The following is a 27,717-nucleotide window of genomic DNA, read 5'->3' on the forward strand; positions in this document are numbered from 1 at the left end:
CCACCACCACACGAAGACCACGCGCGCGTCAAATAAAAAACACGGGAGACAAACACGGACACTCGGTTTGAGGACATATGAGAAGGGGAGAGCATAGATGTGAGAGGCGAAGATTTTTGGGAGAGAAGGAGGGAGCTGTTGGAGTGACGAAAACACGGTTTATTCTCTAATATTGATCTTTGGGTTAGTTTAGAACTTCTTTTGGAGCTGCTCAAACAACTTACTTATTCCCATGATCTCATCTCTTATTTCTCTACTACATTAAAATAAAAAACCTCAGTATCAAAAGTCACATAACCGCTTTAAATATATTTTTGTGCCCTTTTGTTTTTTAGGAGGAAGTTATCAAAATTGTGTATATGCTAAAATTCACATGAAGATCCCGACTAGTTTAATTGGTTAAACCTTGTCCTCTTCTACTTGCTCACGCTCAGCCTCTTACTTCATTCGAAATTTCGAATGGCATTGGCGATAAAAACAAAAGAGAATTTTATTTCTCATTCGCGATAAGATTAGATTACTCACGCCTAAGTGGGGACATACAAACAGAGAAAGGAGGTTCAGTGCCACGTAGGAACTGGCATGCATGAAACCTATGGTTTGCTAAGTAGTTTATATTTGAGCCCCCCCCCCCCCCCCCCCCCCTCGTTGCATGTATTTATTCAGTGATGAAAAAATTGAATCAAAGCAACGTCCAATTTTGTTTTGTTTGCATTCGTGGAGCATATAAAACATGAAAACCGTAGCATCGAAAATAGGGTGGTGGGGAGCGAACAATCTACTATATGGTCATAGTTTAGATTGAATAACTGCATGCAAATAAAGTATCACTTATCTGTGACTCAAGACACAAGACAGGAGAGTAGTATAGCTTTTATAAATACCCATTCAGTTGCCCATATAAATATGACTTATGTGTGGACAGCAACAATTTTACATCAAACATTTGCAAACACCCTTCCAATCCTGCGTGGCCAAAAAAAATACGAAGATGCATAAATATACATACACACGTTGTAAAAAGCAGAACACAGCTGACTGTCCAAACACAAGCAGACATAGCATAGCATAGCATATACATGCTCTACAGGCACTCTATGAAACCCGATACTCTCGTCTCACAAGCAGTCATTCCATGATGTTCATTTTGGCATACGCATGCGGGGCAAACCGTCTTCTAGATTTTAGACTGAGACCGTCTGTTATTTCTCATGCTCCTCACCGAACAGAAACCCGAGCGACGACGCCCCTCCTGGTGCACAGCGCACCCTCGTCGAAGGCCGGTCCTAAAAACACAAGCACGCACAGCAATAAGGAGCTAGCGAACATATAATAATCAATCATCTCAACACATGCAGCTGCACGCAGATGTTTATATGAAAAAATGGAAGTCGTCGTATTACTACTCACAGTGATAAGAAGCCCGGAGCTTAACTGGCCGGTATGGTAGATGTTGCAGGGAGGTTTGTGAGACGAGAGTATCGGGTTGGAGACCTCCCTCTTGGGAGGAGAATGAACTGCTTCGGTTCCGACCGTCTTCTTCTCGTCGTCGTCCTGCTTGACGCATCCGCTGTTGGTATCCGGAGCCTTCTCGGTTTCCTGGTTGCTCGTGCGAGTGCGATACAGGACGGTTTCCTCCGGCTCGAAGAGGTAGCTGAGAGAGCTTCGGCCACCACCGCTGCTGCCTCCTCGACTCATCTTTGTTCAGACTTCAGATCAGTCTGTGGCTTGCAGGTGCTGCTGCGATGAGCTTGTGGTCTGGTCCTCCACTCTCTGCTAGTGTGCCAGGTTGGGGTGGGAGTATCGGCTACTTATTACTAGAGCTCGATAGCGATCGTGGAGCACACTGGACACATCACACGACCCGGCAATATCGATGGGTCAACAACCACATGCGGTGTGAGGCATCAAGATGCGTGCAGAAAGGCATGAGTAGCTTCTTCTCTTGTGGATGAATTGACGCGCAATCTTCCTATGCGTTCTCGAACAAAAGGCGAATTTGGTCGCAAAATAAAGGGGGGTAAATCAGTTCAGGAGTCGTCGTTGCTAGTATGTATATATGTCCGAAATCACTGTGATCAGTGTCGGCAGTGTTTGGCTTTCTCTTTGGATCTTGTTATAAGTATTATATTCACGAATAAAAAAGCATTTGGATCTGCCATACTCGATGTTCCCATAGATGTCAGGTTAGGGAAGCGAATTCATGCCAAAGTTTGATCGAATTTGTAGAGAAAGGCCATCAATATTTATGACTCTATTTTATGGCTACAATCATTAGATACATCGTATGACATGGCATATTTGCATAATGTGTTTATTTGATGTTATAAATATTAACAAGGAAGCACTAACAATTGAAAAAGTGAAATGAAAAAAAAGGTTGGTAGAAACCCTTGGCCACAACCATTAGTTCCTAGTAAAACGCTGCAGTTCCGCTCGGTTGGTGCATGGTCTTGACAACAGAAACTATTTCTGAACAGTGCACTGAGTTGATTAGCTGAGCGTACACCACCAAAGACAGAGACTAAACTAAACCATAATATTGAATCGCGAACAGTACGCATGTCCAAATCACAAGTATTATGATTTGTGACTAGCTAGTGTGACTGGACAGCAACTCTTCAGAGAGCTAACTTACCCTACTTAGATAGGCCATTGATGTTTAAACCCGCGTCTAATTGCCTCGTCTTTCAGTAATGTTTATGAGTAGCCTGCTGATGCCTTCATAAACTTGCGCTGCAACTGACAACAGGAGCTTGCCTGCATGTGCTATCAAATCCTTGCGAATAAGCTTTCAAGGAAAAAAATCCTTGCGATTACAGGCTTGAAAACCGCTCATTAGGAGTCCAGATGGCGTAGTTACGTGTTATGTGGTCTTACGATATATGTATAACGAAGGGCACCCAAAGCTTGAGACTGAAGTCTGAAAGTGACCACTGATTTCAGCCGGACAACAGAAAGATTGCTTGCCAGAACGGAATGTGCGACAGTTGAACAATGGTGGTGGTGGTCGCAACTCGCAAGCTTCAGGCCTGTAGCATTTCCGGGCCCGGCCCACACCTCTCCCATCACAGCCAAATCTAAACCTAACCTTGTTTTGCCACCGCGTCTGTTTATACCGATATTTATTTATCAGCAGAGAACAGAGAAGTACTCTGTCCATTCCATAATATTAGTCACTTTAGCTCTTGACTTCTATGTCTAGATTCAAATGAATGATAATAAACCTAAACACACACATATATATAACAAATACATTAATTATTGTATTAATTAATTAAAAGGTTAAATCAAAATTTATTTTGTAACAAAGGGAGTAATATATTCACAATGAATATCTGAATTGAATGAGTAACAAGGGTTCTTGACCCAAGTTTAAAATACAACGGTTTAGGGCTAGTTTGGCAACCACATTTTCCAAAAGATTTTCATTTTTTAAAGAGAAAATAAACTAATTTTCCATAGAAAAATACAAATCTTTTTAGAAAATGGGTTCCAAACTAGCCCTTAAAAATAATTTAATCGTGATGTGTCCTTTTGACAACCCCAAATAGATAAATAAAACACACGTCCCTTCTATAACCTATAACCCTTTCCGAGTGGAATGGTTGACCTAGTTATAAGACTTTTTTAGAATATTTAACCTAATAAATATGCTATTTAAGATAGATTTCTGTTAGGATTCGCTTGGATTTAGAACAAAGAAATGAGGCACGCATTTTATGGAAAAAATTCTGATCACTCGACGAATTTCATATTACTCTAGCATTTGGTATACCTGATATCATGGATGGATATATGGATGGTAATGGTTCATGATTTAATTGTTTATTTAATTAATTTTAGTTTGATAATGAATGGAGTCTTAGCTTAATATAATCTCATCATTAAATTTTATAGTGTAAAATCCACACCTAGATGGATGACGTTTTTTGGGGTGTTAACCAGTGAACAGCAATGGTCATATATGATATCAAATATTTAAAACAGGAAAAATAAGAACAATCAGGTAAAAACATGGCGAAAATTGAATAACGAGTATATCTGGCAATATGTGGGTTCTTGTTTTTAGCTCAAACACTCCAACCAGAAATAATCATTTTATTTTAAGACAGCTTAATTATTTAATCAAGTGAAATGGTGTGGGAGACCTTACTTTTGTTCATTTGTTTCCCAAAAACGTACATTACATTTTTCAACTTTTAAGTTACCTTTCAGACTAATTTTCAACATTTATTTCTAAATAAGTAAATAACAAGGAATCCAACTTTATTCTAAGTCTAACTATATAAGTTTTAAAGAAAAAAATTACAGAAGAGTATTAACACATCACATCAAAAATGTAAAAATACTTTTGCATTCTCAATGACACCAATTTGATGTCGCATGTGTTATCTACCTTTTCTATAATTTTGGTAAATGTTAACATAGTTTGACTTGCAACAGACTTGAATCTCTTGTATATTCATCACTTAACTCGTAGATAACGTCTTAATTTTAGGAACAAAATGTCACTAATTTTTCATTTTCTGATTTACAATAAATTAATTATATTTTAGAATAAACCGTAATTTTATTAGAACTAGAAACTTAAAATTAATTTAAAAACCAGAGAAAAAACTAGAAGCATTAGACATTATCTAGTTTCAATATTTTTTATGTAGAGAAAAGGCCGATCATCATGTTAAAGACAACAACACTACCTTGCAAGAGGATAGGTCGGATGTTGGCAACAGTTCTCAGTTCGCGTTAAGCCAACATTGTTTTATAAGGTTGAGGGTGAAACCACAATGTGAAAAGATTATTGGAAATAGTATAACATTGTGTGTTGTCGAGGAGCGGTAGTGGATTATACGGTTAATAATGCAACCCATACGAATTCATCTGTATTGAGATAAATAATATAGTATCCAAATAAAGTCTAATGAGGTTGGTTTTTTGGAGTATTAATCTAACAGACCTAAAAACCCCTACTATGCGTTCAGACTCATGTGTGGTGACCTGTCGTACTGAGTTATGCCTGGTAGGGCGTATGCGCGGATGGAGAAATTTGCCATTATAATACCCCGAAGCTGCTTCTTCGCCAGATCGGTATCCCGATCAGCACTCTCGCCAGATTGGTACTCCGAACAACACTTCCTCTTCCTTTTGGCATAATGACGCCCGTGAGTCAGTTCGTATACGTTGTATTCCCGTTTTGCCCCTTCTCAGTCGAGCGCTCAGGTCCAGCTTGTCGTCGTTCTCAGCGGGCGTCAGATCCGCACCGTCGCGCCGCGCAGAGCCCGGTCGCCGGCGTCGAGCAATGGGAGGCACTCCGCCCCCATTGGAGACTTCCCCACCAGAAGAGTTCCAGGGCACGGTAGAACCCCTGCCTCGGGTGTCGTCTGTGGTTGGGATGGAGCTGCCGGCCCTGGTTGGTCGCCCTCTGCTCCTCCTCCCACCTCCCCTGAGTACACCGTCGCCGCCGTCGAAGCAGTCATTGGCGCCGACTGTCAATGAGCCTGTTCCTGAGGTATGGTTTGCAGTACATCTCTGGTTTTTAGTATAGGCATATGGATTTTGTGTCATTCGTAGCTGTCAATGTCCCTGAGACGAAGTTGGTTAAAAAATTTTGTGACACAGGAGTTTCAAATTGATTGGGATGCAATAGAAATCGAGCCAAGATGGGACGAGGAAGGACAACAAGAAGTTCCTTTAGAGATTGGTATGTTTGGTAGATTAGGTTTAACAGATGAGGATGATAGGGAGCCAAGAGAAAGGGAAGAAGCATTTGCAGGAAGGTCTTCCGTTAATGATGGGAGTCAAAACATCAATGTGGACGCCGCAATGCCTTGTGAAGACCTGTTCCCAGATCAGAGAATTCTAGTTTCTGATAGGAGAAATCCTATAATGAAGATTGGCAGTCTGTATAAGGATATGAAAGAATTTCGGATTGCTATGAGGCAGTATGCAATAAACAACGAATTCGAGTTAGGCATTGAATCAAGTGCCCCTTTCCGGTATAGAGGTTACTGTAAAGGAGGTGATTGTCCATGGCGAATTCATGCAAGGCCTGAAGTCATAGGATTAGCAACGATCATTGTAAGTAGTTGCCTTTGCTTTGATCGATTACTTGTAAATGTTTGATGATTAATTTTTGGTGCAGGTCACGGCAATTGTTGATAAACACACTTGTACCTCTAGCGGTCGGAGGAAGACAACTACACCCACAAGTAGTTGGGTTGCATCTTTGGCACTTCCAATCCTTTCGAAGAAGCCACATATGGGTGCAAAAGAGTTGCAAACAATCTTACAAGACTTGAACAATTGTACCATTGCTTATGATACTGTATGGAAGGGAAAAGAGAAAGCTTTGCGTGAGTTGTATGGATGTTGGGAGGACAGCTTCCAACTTTTACTCAGATGGAAAGAAGCTGTATTGGAGAAAATGCCAGATTCAGTTATTGATATTGATGTCCGTGTTGAGGATGGCAAGATATTTTTTAGCAGGTTCTTTTGTGCTTTTGGCCCATGCCTTCAAGGATTTCGTGAGGGATGCAGACCATATATCAGTGTGGACTCAACTGCATTGAATGGTCGATGGAATGGTCATTTACCTTCAGCTACTAGTGTTGATGGGCACAATTGGATGTATCCTCTTGCATTTGGGTTTTTTGAGTCTGAAACCAAAGATAGTTGGACTTGGTTCATGACACAACTACGAAAAGCTATTGGAGACCTTCCTATACTTGCGGTTTGCTCCGACGCTTGCAAAGGGTTGACTGCTGCTGTGGAACATGTGTTCCCTAATGCTGAGAAGAGGGAATGTTTTAGGCATTTAATGCAGAACTATGTCAAACATTTTGGTGGATCCGAGCACATGTACCCTGCAGCACGGGCCTACAGACCTGAGGTGTTTGAACACCATTATGCCAATGTTGCAGCAATCCCTGAGGTGCACAAATGGCTCGAAGACTGGCATGGGTTGCTGTGGTACAGAAGCTGTTTCAACCAAGCCATCAAGTGTGACTACATCACAAACAATATCGCTGAGGTATTCAACAACTGGATCAAAGACTTCAAGGACCTACCAGTTTGTGAACTTGCAGACAAGATTAGGGTGATGGTCATGGAACTTTTTTTTAGGCGTAGGAGGATAGGTGACAGGCTACCTGGGAAGATTCTACCAAGTGTGATAAATGTTTTGAAGGCAAGGACTCGGGGTCTAGGGCACCTGTCACTTGTCAAAGGTGACCACTATTCAGCTGAGGTTCGAGACATTAACAACATCCATTCAAGACACATAGTGAAGGCAGACCAACATTACTGTTCTTGCCTAGAATGGCAGCACACAGGCAAACCGTGTCAGCATGGTCTAGTGGTCATAATAGCGCAACAATTTAAAGATGTGAGGATGGAGGACTTCGTGGACGAATACTTTTCAGTTCAAAAGTTCAGGAAGGCTTATGAAAGAATGATAGAACAACTAGGAGACAAGTCTTTTTGGCCTAAGGCAGCCATGTTCGAGGAAATGCATGCTCCTTTAGGGAAAAGAGCGGTTGGACGGCAAAGGAAAAATAGAATTCGGGGAATCCTTGAAGGTGGTAGCAAAAAGAAACCAAAGGTTGGTGAAACAGAGAAGGAAAGGAAACTGATTAGAGGCAAATTCAAGTGCCCAAATTGCGGTGAATTAGGACATAGGAAGAATAGCCCAAAGTGTGTGCTCAATGGAACAAAGAAAAAGGCAAGGAACTACAAATTATTTCTTTTATTTTAAATTGATTAAAACAACTCTCACATGTCTTTTTTTTAGGACAAGGAAGCCTAGAAGGAACACCACTGAAGCATGGATTCCAAAAGAAGTTGGCAGTACATCAGCAGTCCCCAATCCTAGTGTGAACTGAGCGATTTGATGTGGTCTAATGTATGTGTAACTGGGCAGTGTCCTTTCCAAGTACGTGTAACTGGATGTGTGAACTGGTGTTTGTGAAACTGGATGTGTGAACTGGTGTTTGTGTAACTGGATGTGTGAACTGGAGTTTGTGAAACTGGATGTTTGTGAACCTGCATAAACTCGTTTGCTTGTGCTGTTTGTGAACTAGTGTGTGCTCTGTTATTTGTTTGAGTTACAAACTGCTTGAAGTTTACTCATGTCGACAGTTTGGACAGTCGACAGTTTTATTCATGTGACTCCTTTATCACAGCAAACTTCGAGCAGTTTGGACAGTTTACTCATTGACTGAATAAAACTTTTCTGACTGTCCAAACTGCTCGACAGTCACAGCTGATACACTGTCACTTTGAGCACATACATCAAGTCGACTGTCCAAACTGCTCGACAGTCACAGCACATACATCAACACAGTTTGCTCACAGTCACAGCTGATACAAACTCAGTTTTACTCATGTCACAAGCACATACATGAACTCAGTTTTGCTGATACAAACTAGTCACAGCTAATACACTAGACATAAACATGGTTCATGACATAACTTGGTTCATAGCTGATACATAAACATGGTTCATGACATAACTCATCACATAACCTGAACTACCCCCTAATCAGAGAAACTAGGCATATTATCTGAGTCGTACTCGATGCCCCAAAAGGTTTCTATGTGCTCTGCAAGGGAAATGAAGTCCTCTGGACAAGGTTCACGTGGAGATTCTGGCCACTCCGCCGCTAATTCATCCTCCAACTCTACTACTTACATGGACCTCAGGCCAAAAGCAGGGAGCTCAAGAGCTGATGCGGCGACGACGAATCCGGGCACCACATCGCCGGAACAGAGCCTGATGCAGATGAATACAGACCGGAGGAGGCGACGCCAGGGACCGGATGGCAGGCCGAGCTCGTCACGTGGAAAGTGGGATGCGGTGGCGGAGTCATGGCGGCGACGGCGACAGCGCTAAGAACTACAGGCTGAGAAGGCTCGAGAGGAGAACGAGGCACAACGGCAAGGGCACAAGTGTCCGCAACGAGTTATTACTAGGCCTTAATCCGAGGATGAAGCTACGGAGACCAAAACAGAAGGCGAACGACGATGTCAGTACCATTCTGGTGAGGACGCGATTCGGCATACCAGACTGGCGAAGTCACGCGTTGGGCGTATCATAATCGCAAAAAGCTCGCGCGGATGACCCACCGTCATGTGTCGATGGTCTGGTTCAAACATCAGACTGCTTTGATTTGAGAATGCACGATTTCAGACAGCCTATCGTTCAACGGTGTCCGCACCAATCACCACGGTGACATTGATAGCCGCCCACATGAGAACTCGCATACGCAACCTTACTCGGTATGCCAGCGGGTATGAAGATCAAGCAATTACCTCATCGAGCTCAATCAGATAAAGCATTGCTCGTTAACTGATTGCACATCCATTCGTTTGTTTAGTGCTAGCTAGAAATATTCATATTCAGTCTAAAACATGTAAATATCCGTTTTCGTTTTTTTTGCGAGTTACATCTGCATTGCACAGCATATAAATATTCAAATTCAGTCTGAACGAAGGCGAAGAAAAAACCTCACATGGCAATCGAAGAGGAGGAAACAAATCAACTGAAGACGAGAACTACTGCTTGGGATCAGAAGGAAAATAGAGATGGTTGTCAGTCACTTAAAATCAGAAACACGGACCAATCTTTCCTTCATCACATCCAGCGCAGATGCAGACAACAAAAAGAAAACATAAACGAAAAACGAGAGCAACAGATGGATTGAGTCAGACACATTCAGATTCAACACGGAGTTATTGGTAGCCGCCTACATGAGAACTCCAACTCCAAAATGCCAACCTGCTGCCGCCAACCAGCGGGTGTGAAGATACAGCAATAACCCAATCGAGCTCAATCAGATAAAGCATTGCTCGTTTAACGGATAGCACACCCATTCGTTTGTTTACTGCAAACTAGAAATATTTAAATTCAAAAGGCATGTAAATATCCGTCACCAAAAAAAACTTGGTTCTGTTTTAGTTTTTTGCGAGTTACGTCTGCATTGCTCAGTTATATGAATGATCTTCTCATTGATGCCAGAAACATCTCCAAAGTCTGACATGCGAAGTGTGTTCATAATTCATCACCACAAATCGCCCGCAATTCGCAATCGAAATGGCGTAAACATTCCGAGTGAAGCACATAAGGAGAAAAACCTATCAATTGAAGGCGAGCACTTCTGCATGGGATCAGAAGGAAAATATGGATGGCTATCAGTCACTGAAAATCAGAAACACGGACCAATCTTTTCTTCATCACATCCAACGCGAATTCAGACAACAAAAATAAAACGGAAACGAAAAAACGACAGCAACAGAAGCATTAGCAATGGCAGTGGAGAGGTCATCAGAGACTTAAAACTAGTAATCAGATCATAGATCATTTTGTTGCAGTTATGATCTAATCATCTGACCATGAACGCCATTACAGCAGACAGAGGAAACCAAAAAATGCAAAAACTGTGAAGAGAGGCATACAAATTCCACCGAACAAAAATCGAAAGGGGGAGATTAATTATCTCCTCGGCAGCTTGGAGTGAAAACGAAACAAAACAAAGAGAGACAGCCGCCATTGAAGTACGCAGCCAGCGCCGCAACGAGCCAACGACCACGCCTCGCCGCTCCATAGCTTCTGCTTATAAAGACGTGGAGAGAAGAAACCCTAGGAGCCCCTGTCTGTGTAAAAAGGGCCGAGCACATGAAGAAATACGGCCGAAAGTTCCTGAATATGGGCCGCGGTGGGCCTTGCATGTATACGATAACTCTTATTTTTTGTTTTTTTGTAAATCCACATTTTATATACTGCTAGTATATATACGAGTTATTCTTCTGAGTGTACTTTTACATATCTAGTACGTACACGCACATGCATTTTGGTTTGGAACATAAAACAACGGCCACTGCAGGCTTTAACGCTTCTCCCAGACCCATCGGCTCGGCCTGAAAATCTGCCGAAGGAGCGCCATCTTTGGAACGTTCCAATTTTCGACGTGCCTGGATGACAACAGGGGCTGTCAGTCCTCGCCACATACGCATGTAGAACATCTATCGAGTGGCTAGCCACAAATATGCTTGGATGTTCGTGACCCTAGGATCGCTGAACACGAGTGCATATAAGTTTTCAGTACCTGCACACCTTCCCCGATTCAGCATCGAAATAGTATTCCGTGTACCCGGTTGCTGAAACAGCAGGACGACAGTAAACACCGTGTCAGGGCCCGAGCAAAATACGCATAAAACAGCCGGCGAACTGAGGTGAGCAACAACATGAATGGACCAGCAGGGATCAAGCCCTGGTTTGGCTCACTTCAACAAAACTGGAATCACCTGACAGAATAGGCCTCCAGGGGAACGACATGACACAGCTGAAACGCCAGTGCCCGATCGACTTGTCCTGCAACCGGATGCATCGAGCAGCGGCACACACATCAGTCGGTTTTTGTTCATTTGTTTTTACCACCAATGGTTGACACATCTCGGTGTTTCAAATTACAAAGTTATAGACTTCTGTTGCTGGAGAGTGTGGTTCGCACGTACCTCCAGGTCCTCCCATTTAGTGAGCTTCATGTTCGATTTCTCGAGCAGAGACCCAAAATTAGTGCAGTTCCGTTTGAACCGCCGCAGGCCTCTGAACGAGCCCGCCGGGTCGGCGAACTCGCAGTCCTCCTCGTAAGCTCTCAGCGTGAGATTCCCTACGAAACGAGCCGGAACGCACACGGCACGCGTTCCGTTCTCAGATAATTAATCAAGCACGTACCCGTGACAGTTCATTGGAGAAGATTGAGACCTGTGACGAAGTACGACCGCGCGAAGTCCGCCTTAATGGCCTCGGCCACTCCCGCGTGGTCCAGGTCCAGGGCCCCCGCCACCGCCGCCGCTTCGCCCTCTGCGTCACCGCCACCGCCAGCATCCCCCTCCTGAGGCGACGACGGCGCGGGCCGGAGAAGCGACGCGGCGATGCCGAGGAGCTCGGAGCCGTACCAGGCGGCCTTGAGGACGGCGTTCTCCGAGCGGGAGGATGAGGGGGACGTCGCGGTCTCGGCTCCCGCGCCACGGGAACGGGATCCGGCGACGGGTTTCTGCGCATGCGCCCTCAAACGGCTGCTAGAACCCGTCGGTGGCCTACGGAGGACGGCTGCGGCGCTCCTGCCATGACGGCCGGTGGTCAGCGTAGAGCTAGCTGGACCTGCGTGCTGCAAGGCCATGCGATTTTTTCCGTGCTCGCCTCGCCGGTGAGGAACTCAGGATTCAGGAAATCCGCTAGTTTCTCGTTGCCAGTTTGTCTTGATTCTTGAACAGGACTCAGGGACAAGGAGTGACCGGAGCGTGACCATCAAACGTGCGGCTATGATTAACTGGGATGAAAATAAAAAAAAACGTGATACTGGGCCTCTTTAGGAGCCCGTTTACTCAGTTAAGGTCCATGGATATACGGGGAAAAAACTCATGTTGGCCTGTTGGGTCATGAGTGCGATCGAGTCGTAGATGTGTGGGCCCGATCACGATCACGATCACGTGGAAGTACATGGACTGGAACGCAAGTTGGGCTACTTGCTTGGTGAGTCTCCAGCGATGGTCCACAGGTCCAGGTCCAGGTCCACGTACATTAGAGTTTTATTTATTTACACTCCAACTGGACCGACCAAGTGGTACGCAAACAAAGAGAACTGATTCCAAGTTTTAATCTTGATTTATTTATTCAGAAAGAAATGGGGTTGGCGTTCAAAGATTCAACTCAAAGTTTCACGAAGGCACATGCGAGAGAAAGCTGGCATTGTACGTATTTCCCAGTCTCTCGTCAATATTCTCTGTAGAACCATCGGTCGCGTTCCTTTTTTCCATAAACGCATGCGCAATGGTTCCATAACACATGCAGAAATACTGCCGGTCGATTGAACTGTCGTGGAAACAGGACAGACACACACATGGAGCACACGGTAATAATAGCGATTAGCATGCGAGGCCTGAGCTGAGTCTACGAAGAGCAGCTCTACTACAACTAGCACGCTTCTTGTTTGACACTGGTCATCATCACACGTTCATGGGTTTTCCGAACTTGATTGGACGAACCATAGCAACGAACGATACGAAACGCTGTTGCCTCTCTGCCTGCGCAAGAATGTCGTGGAACTGCCAAGCGCTCGTGAATTAGAGCATGTTCGAAACATGAATCCAGCGGGTGGCATCGTATGACCAATGGAATGGCCGCATGGGCAACTAGCTACTCCGGGCCGGGGGACCGATGACCGACAGACCGAGACGACGTCGCTTGCCACCGCCCACCGGCGCCCGAACCGTGATCATTCTTGTCACCTCGCCGCGGTCGCTGTCTCGGCCAGCGTCTTGTGAAACGCCACGTACCCGGCCAGCAGGCTGCATGCAAAAAGGACAGAACAGAATGATCATCTGGACAGAAATTAAGACGGGGCCGGGCTACTGTCAAGGGAAGACTGTTTTGCCAATCCATGATGAATAAGACGCGCGCGTGGGGTTTTTGATATGCAGCAGTGGTGCTTGCAGGCTGGCCCTGGAGTTGAACGCGGCGTCGGATCGAGTCGGAGCCTTGTCACACACACCCATGCATGCACGCATCTGGACACCAGCTTTAATTACCACTGTTCCTCACTTTGCCCTTTCGGCTGTCCTGGAAAAACAACTGCGCACCTAACGGGTTGGTTGATTTGAATCTACAGCCTTGCCGGCCGTCGCCGTTTCACCCACATATGCAGTGATATCAAATTATCAATATCATGCGGTCATGCCATGCGCATGGTATCTGTCTGCCAGTGCCGCGTTGCCTTGTCAAAGCAGGCCACCGCAAAAAGCATTCTTGGACACTAACTAAAGCTGTTGCCTGTGTTGACTCCACTGAGAGTACTGATTTGTGGTCTGTGTAGCCGCGCACAGTACACGTGGCATATATACTGATATATCCCCGTTCAGTCTTTGTTCCCTCCGGCTGTGTCTATATACTACAGCTGAACTGATCGAGCACAAAGATTTCGAAGGCGAGGTACATTTGCATTGGTCAGAGAAGTACACTTGCATTGGTCAGGGAAGCTGTTGACGTGAGAAGCAGTTACTAACCGAACATACTACTCATTCCTATGTAAAGAAAAATACGCCACATATAAGTTTTAAAAATCGGTTAGCTAGCGCTTGATGAAATTTCTAGCAAATGATGCTCGCACTTTTTTTTACTCTAAATCATTTTTACATAAAAGTATAGTCATCTAATAACATCAATTTATTATAATAAGTATTAATGTTTCTATTTATAATTGGTCAAAATGAAAATGCTAAAATAATACCTTGTGCTAGAATTGCATTCGGCGCGGAGCGGAGGGAGCACACAATACGCATGGCTGGCTGACGTGCTGAACGCGAGTTTCTTGGAGACCACGCATGTCAGCATGTGCGGTGCTGCGGATCGGACCAACAACAAAGCACGTCGTGTTCCTGCGCGCTGCTGCAGTCTGTAGTCGTGAGACTGCCCAGAGTCCACCACACGGTTTATTTCGGTGGACCGCCAAAGCACTGTGCCGTGCGGAACAGGTGAAACGGGTGCCGGACAGGGACAGCAGAGGTAGTGCAGTTGAAACGAGCATCGCCAACCCTGTGATGGAGATGAGTGATGGGGCTGCTAGGTGAACGCCGGTGCATGCTGACACGACGACACGCAATACAACCGGAGGATCCCTTCCCCTATAGTGTACCCTACATATCGGGCGACCACCGACCATCCCTGCTGACCTGCACCGCCTCATGCACCGGACACCAGATGAATGGTGTTTGGTATGGTCTCGTCCAGCCGGCCGGTTCTTATCGGGCACCACGATTTCAGGTCACTCGTCTATTCCATAATAGCTCTGACTCTGAAAAAATCAGATCTAGAATACTAAATCTATAATGGGACGGAGGGAGTAGTAGCTTTAATTTAGGTTTAAGATCTCACAGGTGCTAAAACATTATCTAAAAGAGAGCTTTAGGCTTCTTTAGTCTAGGGACTAAAGTTTAGTTATGGAGCTAAAGTTTAGTCCATAACATGTTTGGTTTTAAGGGCTAAAAGTAGTAAGAATATACTAAATGACTCATAAGAAGACTAAAATGGCATTTAACATTCTCCTGCTATTAATACAATTGAACTAAATGAAGGTAAATGTGGAATTAATATGATTTAGTCCCTTCTAGCACATATGTAAAGGACTAAATACCAAATTATTTTAGTCCTAGTGTTTGGCAAAAAAAAGACTAAATGAGACAAAAAAAACTAGAGACTAATGTTTAGGCCCTGTTTGGTTCCTTTAGTCACTAGACTAAATTTTAGTGACTAAAGTTTAGTCGCTAAAGTACCCTGTTTGGTTCCAGTGACTAAACGGACTAAAGAGCATTAATTGATGTGAATAATGACTGTTTTACCCCTATTAATTAATGGATGTTTGCTATAATAAGAAAGTTCAGAGGGCAAATAAGGTAAAAATATTATTTTAGTCCCTTTTAGTTACTCCTTGGTGACTAAAGAACTAAAGTTTAGTCACCCTATTTTAGTCACCATGTTTGTTTCTTTAGGGACTAAAAATGACTAAAATTTAGTCACTAAACTTTAGTCACCCTAAACCAAACGGGGCCTTAGTCCCTCTAACCAAACACCCCCTTACTGAGGCCTGTTTGTTTACCCCCATGGATTATATAATCTGGATTATTTTTGGAGGATTATATAATCTGGATTATATAATCTGGATTATATAATCTCGGTAGTCCTGTTTGTTTACCCAGATTATTTGAGTTGTTAATAGGATTCTTTTGTATGAGAAAGACAAGAATGCCCTCTATATTTGTACTAGGTTGAAACTCATATATGAAAAAAAAAATCAATTGACATTGGCAAATATTGCATTAGCAATATTATCACGGAAGGCATTCATGTCACCTTCTTCATCCTCAAATTGACTAGTACTAGGCGCAAAAACGATTCGGTGGATTATAATGGCAATGGTGGGTAATTTCTAGGAAACTTGAAAGGGTAGTGGGGAAGTGGGAAAAAATAATCTGAAATAAGCACCTACTCACTTGCTTATGGATTATCATAATCCAAGGGGTTAGATTATATAATCTAGGTAAATAAGCTGGACTGTTTGTTTGCCTCTTAGGATTATTTAATCCAGATTATATAATCTGGGGGTAAACAAACAGGCCCTGAGTCTGTGAGTCCCATGGACTAATCCAACAACCAATCAAATACAATCCCAACAACAATCCGTCATAGAAAGCTCCTCCTTTAACCAGGATGCTGGCATTCTCATGCGTGCACGTGCCCAGGGTTCACCAAACCGGTCGGCACCTAGAAACCGGTCGCCACACCAAAAACAATAAACCCCAATTAATTAGCGAAGAACGGGTAGAAACCAGTCGAATTCGAATCCAAACTAAAATTTAAAATTTCTTGGTTTGAAGTCGATTAATCGACTGATACAATCGATTAATCGGTCCTTAAAATGATAAATCAGTAGCAGAGAGAAGGAAACCAAAACCCCTTATTCTGTCAAATAAAGCCTATTAAGTTCATGAAAATTCAACAAAAAATGCTGAATGATACGGCGAACCTTGCACGGGCGTCCATGCATCCGTACTTTAGAGGGTGTTTGTTTTCTTTAGTCCCCCTCCTAAACTTTAAGAAACTAAACTTTAGCTCCTAAATTTTCCATTTAAGAGGTCTTGTTTAGTCATGATGCTTGTTAGCTTAGAACTGAAAGTGACTAAGGTTTAGTCAGTAAAGTTTAAGAGGTGGGTCAATGGTATAATAAAGGAGTACACGTCATCATTGTTATAGCATGAACGCATCATATATCAAGTTTTCCATGCCATTGCCTATTTGCATGTGGCGTGATAAAAAGTGGATTTTGTTAGACTATTTTAAAATAACGTGTAGAAAAGCTAGATTTGTGCTCTCTAAAAATAACTATAGGGGCTCCTATGTATTGAATCACTTTGTAACTGCTTGCTGAAACTTCATACCGGTCGGTGCCTTACGTTCTCTGGCGTTCTTATCCTTTCCTCCGCTTTTAGTCGATGATTATAGTAGTTTCTACAACAAGCTTTCAACGCCATTGACTATTTTTTCCCCCATTGAAAACGAACACCACCATTGACACTGATAAATGTAGTACAGCATTTGACAACATACTTTCCTAGAAAGTAACCAGCAGAGACTGGACGCTACGTACTACCACACCATTGGAGCAGCCAATTTAATCGTGTATAGAACTCCGTATCGAAATTTGTCTGTGAATGGACCTTCATTTGCATCTAGGTCTAGTACAATGGATTTCGAACAGGACAGCGCCGATCTGGCAATACACACACGCACGACGTAGCACAGCTGTTCTTCGTTCCACGCGTTAATTGAAGGCAAAGCGACTGTAGTTGCTGTTGGTGGCCAAGTTGTTTAATGCTATAGTAGCAGCCAGTCACTCCTAGGGCAAATTTTAGGACTTTTGCATTGCATTGCCGCCATGTAGAGGTTGACTGCACACCGAGAATATCGAGCATTCATTAGGCTCCTTGACTTGTTGCTGTGAACTCCGGCCATCTGTCACAGTACGTATATGACCAGATCGGCACCATTTGTCTCGGCCTGACAATCTCGCGCGCCATTGGCCATGCAAAGCTGTCCTGCCGTTCGGAGAGACTAGAGAGCCAGTTGGCAAATTGACATTTGCGATAGGTGGGGCGGCTTTGACTATGACATGATGACAGATCCAGATGGTCCTCCGCTAGTCCCCCCGAGCCCGAGGACAGCACACTAGCTCACACGAACTGACAGCGCGGAGGAGGACACGTACCGGGATGACACCGCCACCCATTTGCTGGCAAGCCGGGGTGCGCCGGCGGTTCAGGTTGAATCCTTCCTAATGGTCGTGCTAGCAAACCCCGCAAGCTCAGTGCGGGTCCAAAACCCATTAATTATCCCACAAAGCCGCCGTTAGACGTAGAATCGACGCCGCGCGCCACGGCCGGCGGCGGCTACCTGGCTCTTACCACCATCATTCGCTTGTCCGTTCCGTCGCCCCCGCCACCCTCTCAGAGATGGAGGCGGTTAAGTGCCTGTCGACTATTGCAGAACGTCGTCAGGCTCGCTAGTTCGACCGAGCATCCTAGATACATAATCCAAATTCCGCTCGGCGATTATAGGAGGGTGATAGTACTGAGTACAGGGCGAAAAACGTTGAAAAGGTCAGCGAGGCCCCCACATGTCTCCCCCGGTCGCGTTCGCATTCAACACCCTCTGCGCTGCGTTTCATGGAAGTTTCCAGCAGCCACGCCCACGCGCATGGACGCGGCTGATCTTATAAAGGTGGCGCGCGTCCCAACCTCGGGAGCCATCATTTCACCAGAAGCTGCAAATTGCAAGCTCTCCTCCCTAGCTAGCCTCTCCAGCAGCCCAACCACAGCCTGCAGCTGCAGCTCGCGTTGGCACAGCGCCGCCTGAACGCGTGCTAATTTAAGCTCTGTCGTAGCTCAACGCGGCCGCCGGGCTTTCGCCGACGACGTCAAAATGGCCGGTGGTAGCAGTGCCGAGCAGCTCCTATCCAGGATCGCCTCCGGCGATGGCCACGGCGAGAACTCGTCCTACTTCGACGGGTGGAAGGCCTACGACATGGACCCTTTCGACCTGCGCCACAACCGCGACGGCGTCATCCAGATGGGCCTCGCCGAGAACCAAGTACGTGACGTAGCCCTGCCGCATGCAGCTACAGCTACACCCTTTCGACCTGCGCAACAACCGCGACGGCGTCATCCAGATGGGCCTGCTGTCGATGGAATGCTCATGTAATTAAACCACCGGCCGGGGCGTGTTTTGCAGCTGTCCCTGGACCTGATCGAGCAATGGAGCATGGAGCACCCGGAGGCGTCCATCTGCACGGCGCAGGGAGCGTCGCAGTTCAGGAGGATAGCCAACTTCCAGGACTACCACGGCCTGCCGGAGTTCAGAGAGGTATTAATTAAGTTAACTAACAGCTCGGCTAAGGAAACGCCAGAATCATTGATTAGGTTTGCTGCTCTCTAATGGCGACTGCGAAAACGACGGAGCAGCTACCGGCCAGCCGGCCGGCGGTTAGCTAGCACTAGCAGCCGCCTTCCTGACAGATCATCCATGACGTTTTGATTGTTGCAGGCGATGGCCAAGTTCATGGGCCAGGTGAGGGCCGGGAAGGTGACGTTCGACCCCGACCGCGTCGTCATGTGCGGAGGCGCCACCGGCGCGCAGGACACTCTCGCCTTCTGCCTCGCTGACCCGGGCGACGCCTACCTCGTGCCGACGCCATACTACCCAGCGTATGTCTCGACCAACGTCATCCTTGTACTTGTACCAAAATTAGTCACCCGTTGACACGAAAGTTGGTAAGAGGGTAAGAGCAGGGAAAGGCAGAGCTAAGGCCCTGTTTGGTTTGAGGTGACTAAAGTTTAGTGACTAATATTTAGTCACTTTTAGTCTCTAAAGAAGTAAACATGGTGACTAAAGTGAAGTGACTAAATTTTAGTTCTTTAGTCACTAAGAGGCTGACTAAAAGGGACTAAAGTAGTATTTTTACCTTATTTGTCCTCTCCACTTTCTTCTTATAGCAAACATCTATTAATTAATAGGGATAAAATAATCATTATTCACAGCAATTAATGCCCTTTAGTCCGGTTTAGTCACTGGAACCAAACGGGATACTTTAGCGACTAAACTTTAGTCACTAAAATTTAGTCTAGTGACTAAGGGAACCAAACAGGACCTAATTCGAGTGTGATGTCAACAAGACAACAAATAATAGCCAATTGTAGCCCCTCGCCATCTTTCCTTGTTTGGGTAACGTTTCAAAATTTAGGGGGTGTTTGGTTTCTAGGGACTAATGTTTAGTCCCTTCATTTTATTCCATTTTAGTATATAAATTGTCAAATATAAAAACCAAAATAGAGTTTTAGTTTCTATATTTGACAATTTTAGAACTAAAATGAAATAAAATGTAGGGACTAAAGTATAAACTAAACACCCCCTTACCTCGATCACGAACCTCTAAAAGTAAGTAGCACCCTCCTCCCCCACAGTCAAATCAACATAATACAGTACAATAGACCTTGTTAGTCGCATGGATGATTGTCGTCAAGTGGGCAACGCAATCTAGTCACGTAAGGAAAACCATGCACGTTGTTCATACACGGTCTGTTTCCATGCGACTTTAATTTCCACGCACGTTTGCATCGTTGACCAACCAACTGAACGTGCCTGTAGGTCCCGCACAGCAACGTAAGCATATGCATGCACGTACGACGTACGGCACGGGAAAAAAATTCTGCACACCGTATTTTACAGCTCTTCATATCCACCACATGTAGCGGCCCCACAAAAAACAGATTAAAATTTGCAACTTAATCCTTAAGTAATTTGTTTTTCTTCTATTTATATAGATTATCAGTTGATGGATGTGTGAAGTTGTAAAAGAGATTATTTGTATCCAGGATTAAAATAATTTTCCGTACGGCACGCCTGCAGTACTCATTCTCGCCAGCCCTGAGCCCCTGATATATGACACGCTTTTCATTGTTCACACAGTTTCGACCGTGACTGTTGCTGGAGGTCAGGCGTGAAGCTGCTGCCCATCGAATGCCACAGCTCAAACAACTTCACCCTCACACGGGAGGCGCTCGTGTCGGCCTACGACGGCGCGCGGAGGCAGGGCGTCCGCGTCAAGGGCGTCCTCATCACCAACCCCTCCAACCCGCTGGGCACCACCATGGACCGCGCCACGCTGGCGATGCTCGCCAGGTTCGCCACGGAGCACCGTGTCCACCTCATCTGCGACGAGATCTACGCGGGCTCCGTCTTCGCCAAGCCGGACTTCGTGAGCATCGCCGAGGTCATCGAGCGCGACGTCCCGGGCTGCAACAGGGACCTCATCCACATCGCGTACAGCCTCTCCAAGGACTTCGGCCTCCCGGGCTTCCGCGTCGGCATCGTCTACTCGTACAACGACGACGTCGTGGCCTGCGCGCGCAAGATGTCCAGCTTCGGCCTCGTCTCCTCGCAGACGCAGCACTTCCTGGCGAAGATGCTGTCGGACGCGGAGTTCATGGCCCGCTTCCTCGCGGAGAGCGCGCGGCGGCTGGCGGCGCGCCACGACCGCTTCGTCGCGGGACTCCGCGAGGTCGGCATCGCGTGCCTGCCCGGCAACGCGGGGCTCTTCTCGTGGATGGACCTGCGGGGCATGCTCCGGGACAAGACGCACGACGCGGAGCTGGAGCTGTGGCGGGTCATCGTACACAAGGTGAAGCTCAACGTGTCGCCCGGCACGTCGTTCCACTGCAACGAGCCCGGCTGGTTCCGCGTCTGCCACGCTAACATGGACGACGAGACCATGGAGGTCGCGCTCGACAGGATCCGCCGCTTCGTGCGCCAGCACCAGCACAAGGCCAAGGCCGAGCGCTGGGCGGCCACGCGGCCCATGCGCCTCAGCTTGCCGCGCCGGGGAGGCGCCACCGCTTCGCACCTCCCCATCTCCAGCCCCATGGCGTTGCTGTCGCCGCAGTCCCCGATGGTTCACGCCAGCTAGTCACCGAGCATCCGGCAAGACTGGCTGTAGGGTGTGCCCGTACATCCGTACGTACACCTTTTTTTCCCATTCACGTGACTGCAATCAAGTCTATGGGATGGTTGACAAAAGACTATCTAGACAAGAGTGGGCGTAGTACGTAACTAGTTTGACGTTGTACAGGCGTCAGCAGGTATCGGTAAGCAGCTAGTCAAAAGCACGCAAGCAGGACGCATTTGTCCTCGATACTTTCGTGTAAATCTCTCTCTATTTTTTTTTGCGAAATTCGCGTGTATGGTTTGTTTTGACGTTGGTATAAAGTATGGTAGAATAACGATGGGAAATGGCAATTTAGTCCTCCCGATCAATTGTTATTGTAAACCACTGACGAAAGTTAAGAACAGAAGCTGTACCAGAAGGGTGAATAAAAATACCACATAGGTATTGAATTAATAATCTATGTATTTCGAGTTACTCCTGCAAGATATCTATTTTTTCATGCTGTGCTGGCCACATTTGCCTCTTCTTCAAACTAGTTTCTCGCAAGGGGAAAAAGGCTGAATGATGTCGACCATTGGTTAGTACTTGTAAAATTTTCCCACATAGGCACATATGTACTGGGTCTGTTTTGGATGGATAGTGTAAAATAGAGGACACGGAACACTAAATTACACTATTTATAAAGTGGAGATTGAAATAAGTGATGAAACAGAAGATCCGCTCGAGATGGTCTCATGCCACTTGTGTCATAGCCTTTTTTTAATCTTTCTTAAAATATAATAAATCATATGAGTGATCTACTTCGTCCTAATAATATTTATATAGTTCTTTATTCTAAATCTTAATTTACATTATTTTTGTTGTATCTTTCAAGTGTTTAACATATGTTTCTGGTTTTTATTTTATATCTAGACTTAAAACAATTGATGAACAAAAAAATGTTTTACAGTGACATTCTTTGTATGTTATCTATGTTATGTTGTCATGTAACTTTGAATTATGATTTTCACTGTGCTTTTCTCATAAGTCCGTTTAGGACATCAACAAATCCTAATTACGCCACTGTGTATCAGGGACGATGGCGTCAACCAATCGACGAAGAGATATGTAGACCTTAGATTGCCCGTGGTAGCAAATGCTAATGTAGTGGAAGTGTAAACCATTGGTTTTTATTGTAGGACGTGGTAGTAAAAAAAGGATGAGAAGAGTGCAATCTAAGTTGCATAAAAATCGAAGCATATATTTGCACATAAACGGATAAACAATAATTATGCAGGTTCCGTTGCCGGTTATGAAAATATGATTTTAGATAACAGGATGTTAAGATATATTTATTTTAGACAAATTAGAATTTACTTAATAAAGTAGTTTATTTGGTTTGGAATTTGACATTCCACCACTTTATAAAGATCAAATATAATGTCATCTCAAATAAAGACGTTTTTTCGGTTCACTCGTCTATAGTAAAAAATATAGCACATAAGTATCTCTCACATATTAGTAATTAAGAATATATTTTATATAAAACCATATTAGTTTAATTGTTTTTGCTTAAATTACTATTGTTATAATGGAATTCAATTCTAAGGATCCAAATGAGACGTAAAAGTAAAGCGACTTGCTTTTTTTTTGCAACGGGACAATATACCATTAATCGAAATGAAATTCTTAGAGGTGTTTGGTTCTAGTGACACGTTGGACGTTTAATACCTATTATAAATATTAAATATAGTCTAATTATAAAACTAATTACATAACTAAAGACTAAATGTTGGGACAAAAAAATTAAGCCAAATTAACCCACAATTAACAAATATCTATTGTAGCATCACATGATCTAATTATGGATTAATTAGACTTAAAATACCCATCTTACCATTTAATCCTTATCTATATAATTGGTTTTGTAACTAAACTATATTTAATACCTCTAAATAGTATTCAAACATACGATATCATGGGCTCAAATTTAGCCCCTTGAAATGTGTCATTGGCCATTTCTATTGGTTTTGGTGATTAATTAAATGCTCAATACACCAATTTGGACTTACACTATTTATATAAGTATGAGCACAGGTTTAGAGAAAGCAAATTGAAGACAATAAGTCCAAATAAGTTGAATTGGAAGGTCAAAGGTGCAACTTTGGGTAAAGCTACAAAAATACGAGGTTTAAGTAATTGAATAAGTTGCACATACATTATACTATATTTCTTGCACCTTTGTTTGGCTACTAACTCCTTTGTGCAAGAAACGTGACTTTTAGGCTTACTAGTCAACATATTGCAAATCCTTGTGAAAATAAGTGAGAAAGATATGGTTCTACCATTTAGTCAATTATTTTAGTTGCTAACTATGTTTGTATAAGTGCTAGGAATCCTCCTAACAAGAGTCAAGAAGAGGTGGAAAAGTTTGGCTCAAAAGAGTCAAAATAGGGTTGGTCTAGGGTGCACCGGACAGTCCGGTGCTACCCAACAACTTTCTAAATAAACTTTCTAAATTTAGCTGCTTTTTACCTAACCTTATTTTCTTCCTACATTTAGGGGGTATTTCATTTCTAAGGACTAATCTTTAGTCACTCCATTTTATTATATTTTAGTATCCAAATTATTAAATACGGAAACTAAAATTATATTTCCGTAATTGGTAATTTAGGAACTAAGATAAAATATAATGGAGACTAAAAATTAGTTCTACAAACTAAACACCCTTTAGCAACCATTTACCAATACCTTAAAAAACTGATGATAGTCTTTGTTTACTATATTTATCTAAGAACTTGTTAAATTCAAGTTATATTTATACATAACTATTGGAGCTGCTCGAATTCCAGTGTTTGAAGGGACGTGCCAAGCTCTGTTGGAGCGTGCAAAACCAATGAAATGTGCACAACAATAAAAACAAGATGAAAAGGATGAATCCCTTTTAACAGACACGAAATCTTAACTGAAGCAAATCTTAACTGAAGCAAACAATAAAAACAAGATAAAAACAAGATTTTGTTCTCCCACCGCAAATCTTAACTGAAGCAGCCGTCGATCGTCGTCGGCAGACTAACGTGGGATACCGGATAGCGATAGACAGACCGCCAGGCACCACCGCACCACACACCACTCGTCCGGTCGTCCCTGACTCAGGCCACTGACAACGACCACCGGAATCCGCATGCTGGCGCTGATGACCACCTCTTCCGCGTTCTCCGCCCCTCTCCTTTCGTTCCGGCCGCCGCCTCGCCTCCCCATTAACCGCCTGCGCCTCCACCCCCGCCGTCACGCTCTGTTCCGCTGCGACGCGGTGTCCGAGATTGCCCCGGCCGCCTCAGCCGCCTACGGCGTCCTCCTCCTGGGCGGCGGCGCCTTCGCATGTACTACACGCGTTCCCAGTCCCCGGTGCATTTGCTAGTGTGGCTGCTGTGGCCTGTCGGGTTGATTACGACTTTATTCCTTGACCACTGAGTTTCTTCTTTTCTGGTGTTCAGATGCAAGGTCGGGGAGTAAAGGCTCCATCTACGGGGGGCTGGCTGGAGCTGCGCTCATGGGCGCTGTGAGTGAAACTCGAATGTTATCTAGATTTCCCAAGCACTGCCTTTTTCGTTTGTTTAGATTAGAATAGTGCACTTTGCAGATTAGATATGGAATGCCTTGTCATCGTGTCATGGTTACTGCTACGACTGTTATTCTGAGTTGGCTATGGCAACATGCTTAGACCAAATTGCAAACAGGATTTTGAATTTGGTTCTGGGTTGGTTGGAAGCACTGGAGTTTGAAGTCTTCGGTTGGACCAGAGTTGTTCAAGTCCCCGGTAGAGTTTAATTGCTAGGTGCTGCAAAGGACTTCCAAGCCCTCTTGTTTATTCGAGGGGCAAATGGTCGTATTCTCCTTGTCTTTCTTTGGGATATTCCTTTGCGCATATGGGTTCAGGAAATCTATGACATAACAGCTGCACTCGAATAAACACTAGAAGAATTTTCCTCTCGTTTTATTTTATCTTTTGCCTGGTCATGGCACGAGGAATAAGGAGCAGTCCCTATTTTTATTCTTAGGTAGAGAATCCCAAACAACTATATCTAATCTTAACAGTAGGCAGTTTTCCAGATAGCAATATTCCCTGTGGAACCGTAGCCAGTAACCAGGATTCTTGTAGAAATGTATTGTGGAGTTTAAAATTCGCCTGTTGTTACAAATAAGGACTCTGATGCCTGATGGAGCTATGCGATGGATTTTGTGAAACATAATGGGAATTGTTACTTTGCAGTGAACTATCATCATCATCATCATTCAATTCGCAATACTACACCAAATTGATCATGGAAAACAGAACAATGAGGCCTGTTTTTGTTTTCACTTTTTCTTAGGAAGAGATTTCCAAAGAACCACTAATGTTGAATCTTAATAACAATAGATAGTTTTCTAGATGCCGCATCATTCTTTTGGAACAGGAACCTGGATTATTGTGGAAATATGTTGCCAGGTTTGTTCATACAGATTAGGACTCTGATGCTTGTTGAAATATGGGATCAAGTTTACAAAAAAAAACCATTGGAATTTTCATTCTTCTTGCAATACTACTACTCGAAATGCAATGTTGAATCAGCTCGTAGGCATTTTTCACCATTTATTCCAGTTATAGTTGTAACGGAATACCAAGGACATCCTTTGACTTTCTTTTGGAGTGTTTCTACCCGACTTCTGGACTAAAGAAAGAAAAACTGTGAACCCTTTATGAGATATTATGATTGAGAAATATATACCCTTGGCAAATCAATGAGCTTGTTGAATTTATCTTTGGGTTTCAAAAAACTTTTACCTTCAGACCAATGCACGTTCATGTTTCCAGTTTTATGTAAATAGCTGAAACCATGAGCTTATTTATGTCATCGAGAATCTCAGAACCGATAACCCTAGTCTCTTCTGTTTGTAACCAGATGCCAACTACATTTCATCGATAATTTTAGCGAGATCATATGGTTAACATCTTTTTTGCAGGCCTATTATCTGATGCAGTCGCCTGAGACGATGGCAGCAGGTGATGCTGTTGGATTTGGATCTGCCTTTCTATTTGCCTGCGTGTTTGGTATGTTCCGCATTTTTGTGCTTCAGTTCCCATGAGACCCAGATAAGTCAAACCATCCAGCCCCTCCTCGCCTTTTCAGGTATCAGGTTGTATAACAGCCGGAAGCTGGTGCCATCTGGCCTTCTTCTAGCCCTTTCTCTTGGTGCCTTGGGCGTCTTTTACTCTGCTTACCTGCAAGACAAGGTGTAAGCCAATTTGATTCAGTAGCTGAAGAGTGCGTATCATCTGAAGCTTCCTTGAAGGCTTGCTCTGTTGGGTTGTAGTCGTAGATGTAGAACTTTGGATACTGTCGGTGCACCTTCCTTTCGTTGCAGTTGTAACAGAGAGCATCTAGTGTTATTGGTTTGCCAATGATAATGATGTTCAAGCTTTTCAGTGGCCAGTGTGCTGATTGCATCGTTTTACGTGGGCCGAGTGTTGGCGGATGAATGAATAGGGCCGGCCTGTTGTTGCCTAGGACGATCGTCGGTGCAGAGTACAAGAACGTTTTGTTGGCTTGCTATTTCCACGGGCAGCTCGACAGGGTACATGTACATATATTTTGTTGGCGTTGGACTGTTGGAGGATGGACATGAATCCCGCAACGACTATCATGTGCACTGGTCTATATATTTGGCAGTCAGAATGGAGCCTTTCTATTTTTTTGTTTGGTTCCACGGTGAAGAAGGACGATAGAAGAGGCTGCTGATAGGAACGAGGAGATGAGTGTTGTACTCGCGAGCACACAATTTTGTTCATTTTTGTGGGGGCCAAAGATCCAACATATTGGGGGAATATTGCACTTTTGGATCGACTCTGTCCCATATAGATTCAAACCAAACATGCTATATACTAGAACGGAGTGACTCGATTCTATCTAATTCTGCAACCAAACACTACCTACATGGGCAGGTCAAAACTCGTTAGGTTCGGGCCACGCTAGGCTCAAAATACGCAGGGTTAGGTAGCAATGGACGCAAACAGGCCAAACACGGATGAAAAAAGGCAGCATTAGTAGAACAAGAATATAACAATAATCTACATAAAGTTTTATTGATTGCTCCTGATGACTTCCTTGCATAGTAGTGGCACATGTTTTCTTCTTTCCGTCATGTC

The 27,717-nt window shown here is 44.2% G+C and overlaps 4 protein-coding genes, 1 non-coding gene and 1 pseudogene across 5 annotated transcripts; 2 read left to right on the top strand and 4 right to left on the bottom strand.

The window, feature by feature from the left end:
* Positions 1–857: 857 nt before the first annotated feature.
* LOC100282364 (nitrilase-associated protein) lies at positions 858–1,783 on the bottom strand. Its single transcript, NM_001155276.2, has 2 exons — positions 1,411–1,783; positions 858–1,286 (listed from the first exon to the last, which is right to left on the bottom strand). The coding sequence occupies exons 1-2, from the start codon at positions 1,696–1,698 to the stop codon at positions 1,203–1,205; spliced, it is 372 nt and encodes a 123-aa protein (NP_001148748.1). The 5' UTR covers positions 1,699–1,783; the 3' UTR covers positions 858–1,202.
* An 8,194-nt stretch (positions 1,784–9,977) lies between these two features.
* Positions 9,978–10,073, bottom strand: LOC111591024 (small nucleolar RNA R64/Z200 family). Its single transcript, XR_004856788.1, has one exon. It is a non-coding gene; the product is annotated as a small nucleolar RNA R64/Z200 family (small nucleolar RNA).
* A 246-nt stretch (positions 10,074–10,319) lies between these two features.
* On the bottom strand, positions 10,320–10,392 carry LOC111591010 (uncharacterized; annotated as a pseudogene).
* Positions 10,393–10,729: 337 nt separating this feature from the next.
* LOC100216931 (uncharacterized) lies at positions 10,730–12,303 on the bottom strand. Its single transcript, NM_001366947.1, has 5 exons — positions 11,765–12,303; positions 11,515–11,669; positions 11,305–11,371; positions 11,106–11,157; positions 10,730–10,971 (listed from the first exon to the last, which is right to left on the bottom strand). Exons 1-5 carry the CDS (start codon positions 12,180–12,182, stop codon positions 10,887–10,889), a joined length of 777 nt encoding a protein of 258 aa, NP_001353876.1. The 5' UTR covers positions 12,183–12,303; the 3' UTR covers positions 10,730–10,886.
* Positions 12,304–18,344: 6,041 nt separating this feature from the next.
* Positions 18,345–22,004, top strand: LOC103646045 (1-aminocyclopropane-1-carboxylate synthase). The gene is made up of 4 exons (XM_008670779.3): positions 18,345–18,700; positions 18,842–18,973; positions 19,154–19,314; positions 20,576–22,004. Exons 1-4 carry the CDS (start codon positions 18,533–18,535, stop codon positions 21,570–21,572), a joined length of 1,458 nt encoding a protein of 485 aa, XP_008669001.1. The 5' UTR covers positions 18,345–18,532; the 3' UTR covers positions 21,573–22,004.
* A 2,566-nt stretch (positions 22,005–24,570) lies between these two features.
* On the top strand, positions 24,571–27,244 carry LOC100283711 (uncharacterized). The gene is made up of 4 exons (NM_001156610.3): positions 24,571–24,913; positions 25,028–25,092; positions 26,535–26,622; positions 26,702–27,244. The coding sequence occupies exons 1-4, from the start codon at positions 24,715–24,717 to the stop codon at positions 26,809–26,811; spliced, it is 462 nt and encodes a 153-aa protein (NP_001150082.1). The 5' UTR covers positions 24,571–24,714; the 3' UTR covers positions 26,812–27,244.
* The last annotated feature ends 473 nt before the right edge of the window (positions 27,245–27,717 follow it).

Source organism: Zea mays, chromosome 2 (assembly GCF_902167145.1).
Source record: "Zea mays cultivar B73 chromosome 2, Zm-B73-REFERENCE-NAM-5.0, whole genome shotgun sequence".
Classification (NCBI taxonomy): domain Eukaryota; kingdom Viridiplantae; phylum Streptophyta; class Magnoliopsida; order Poales; family Poaceae; genus Zea; species Zea mays.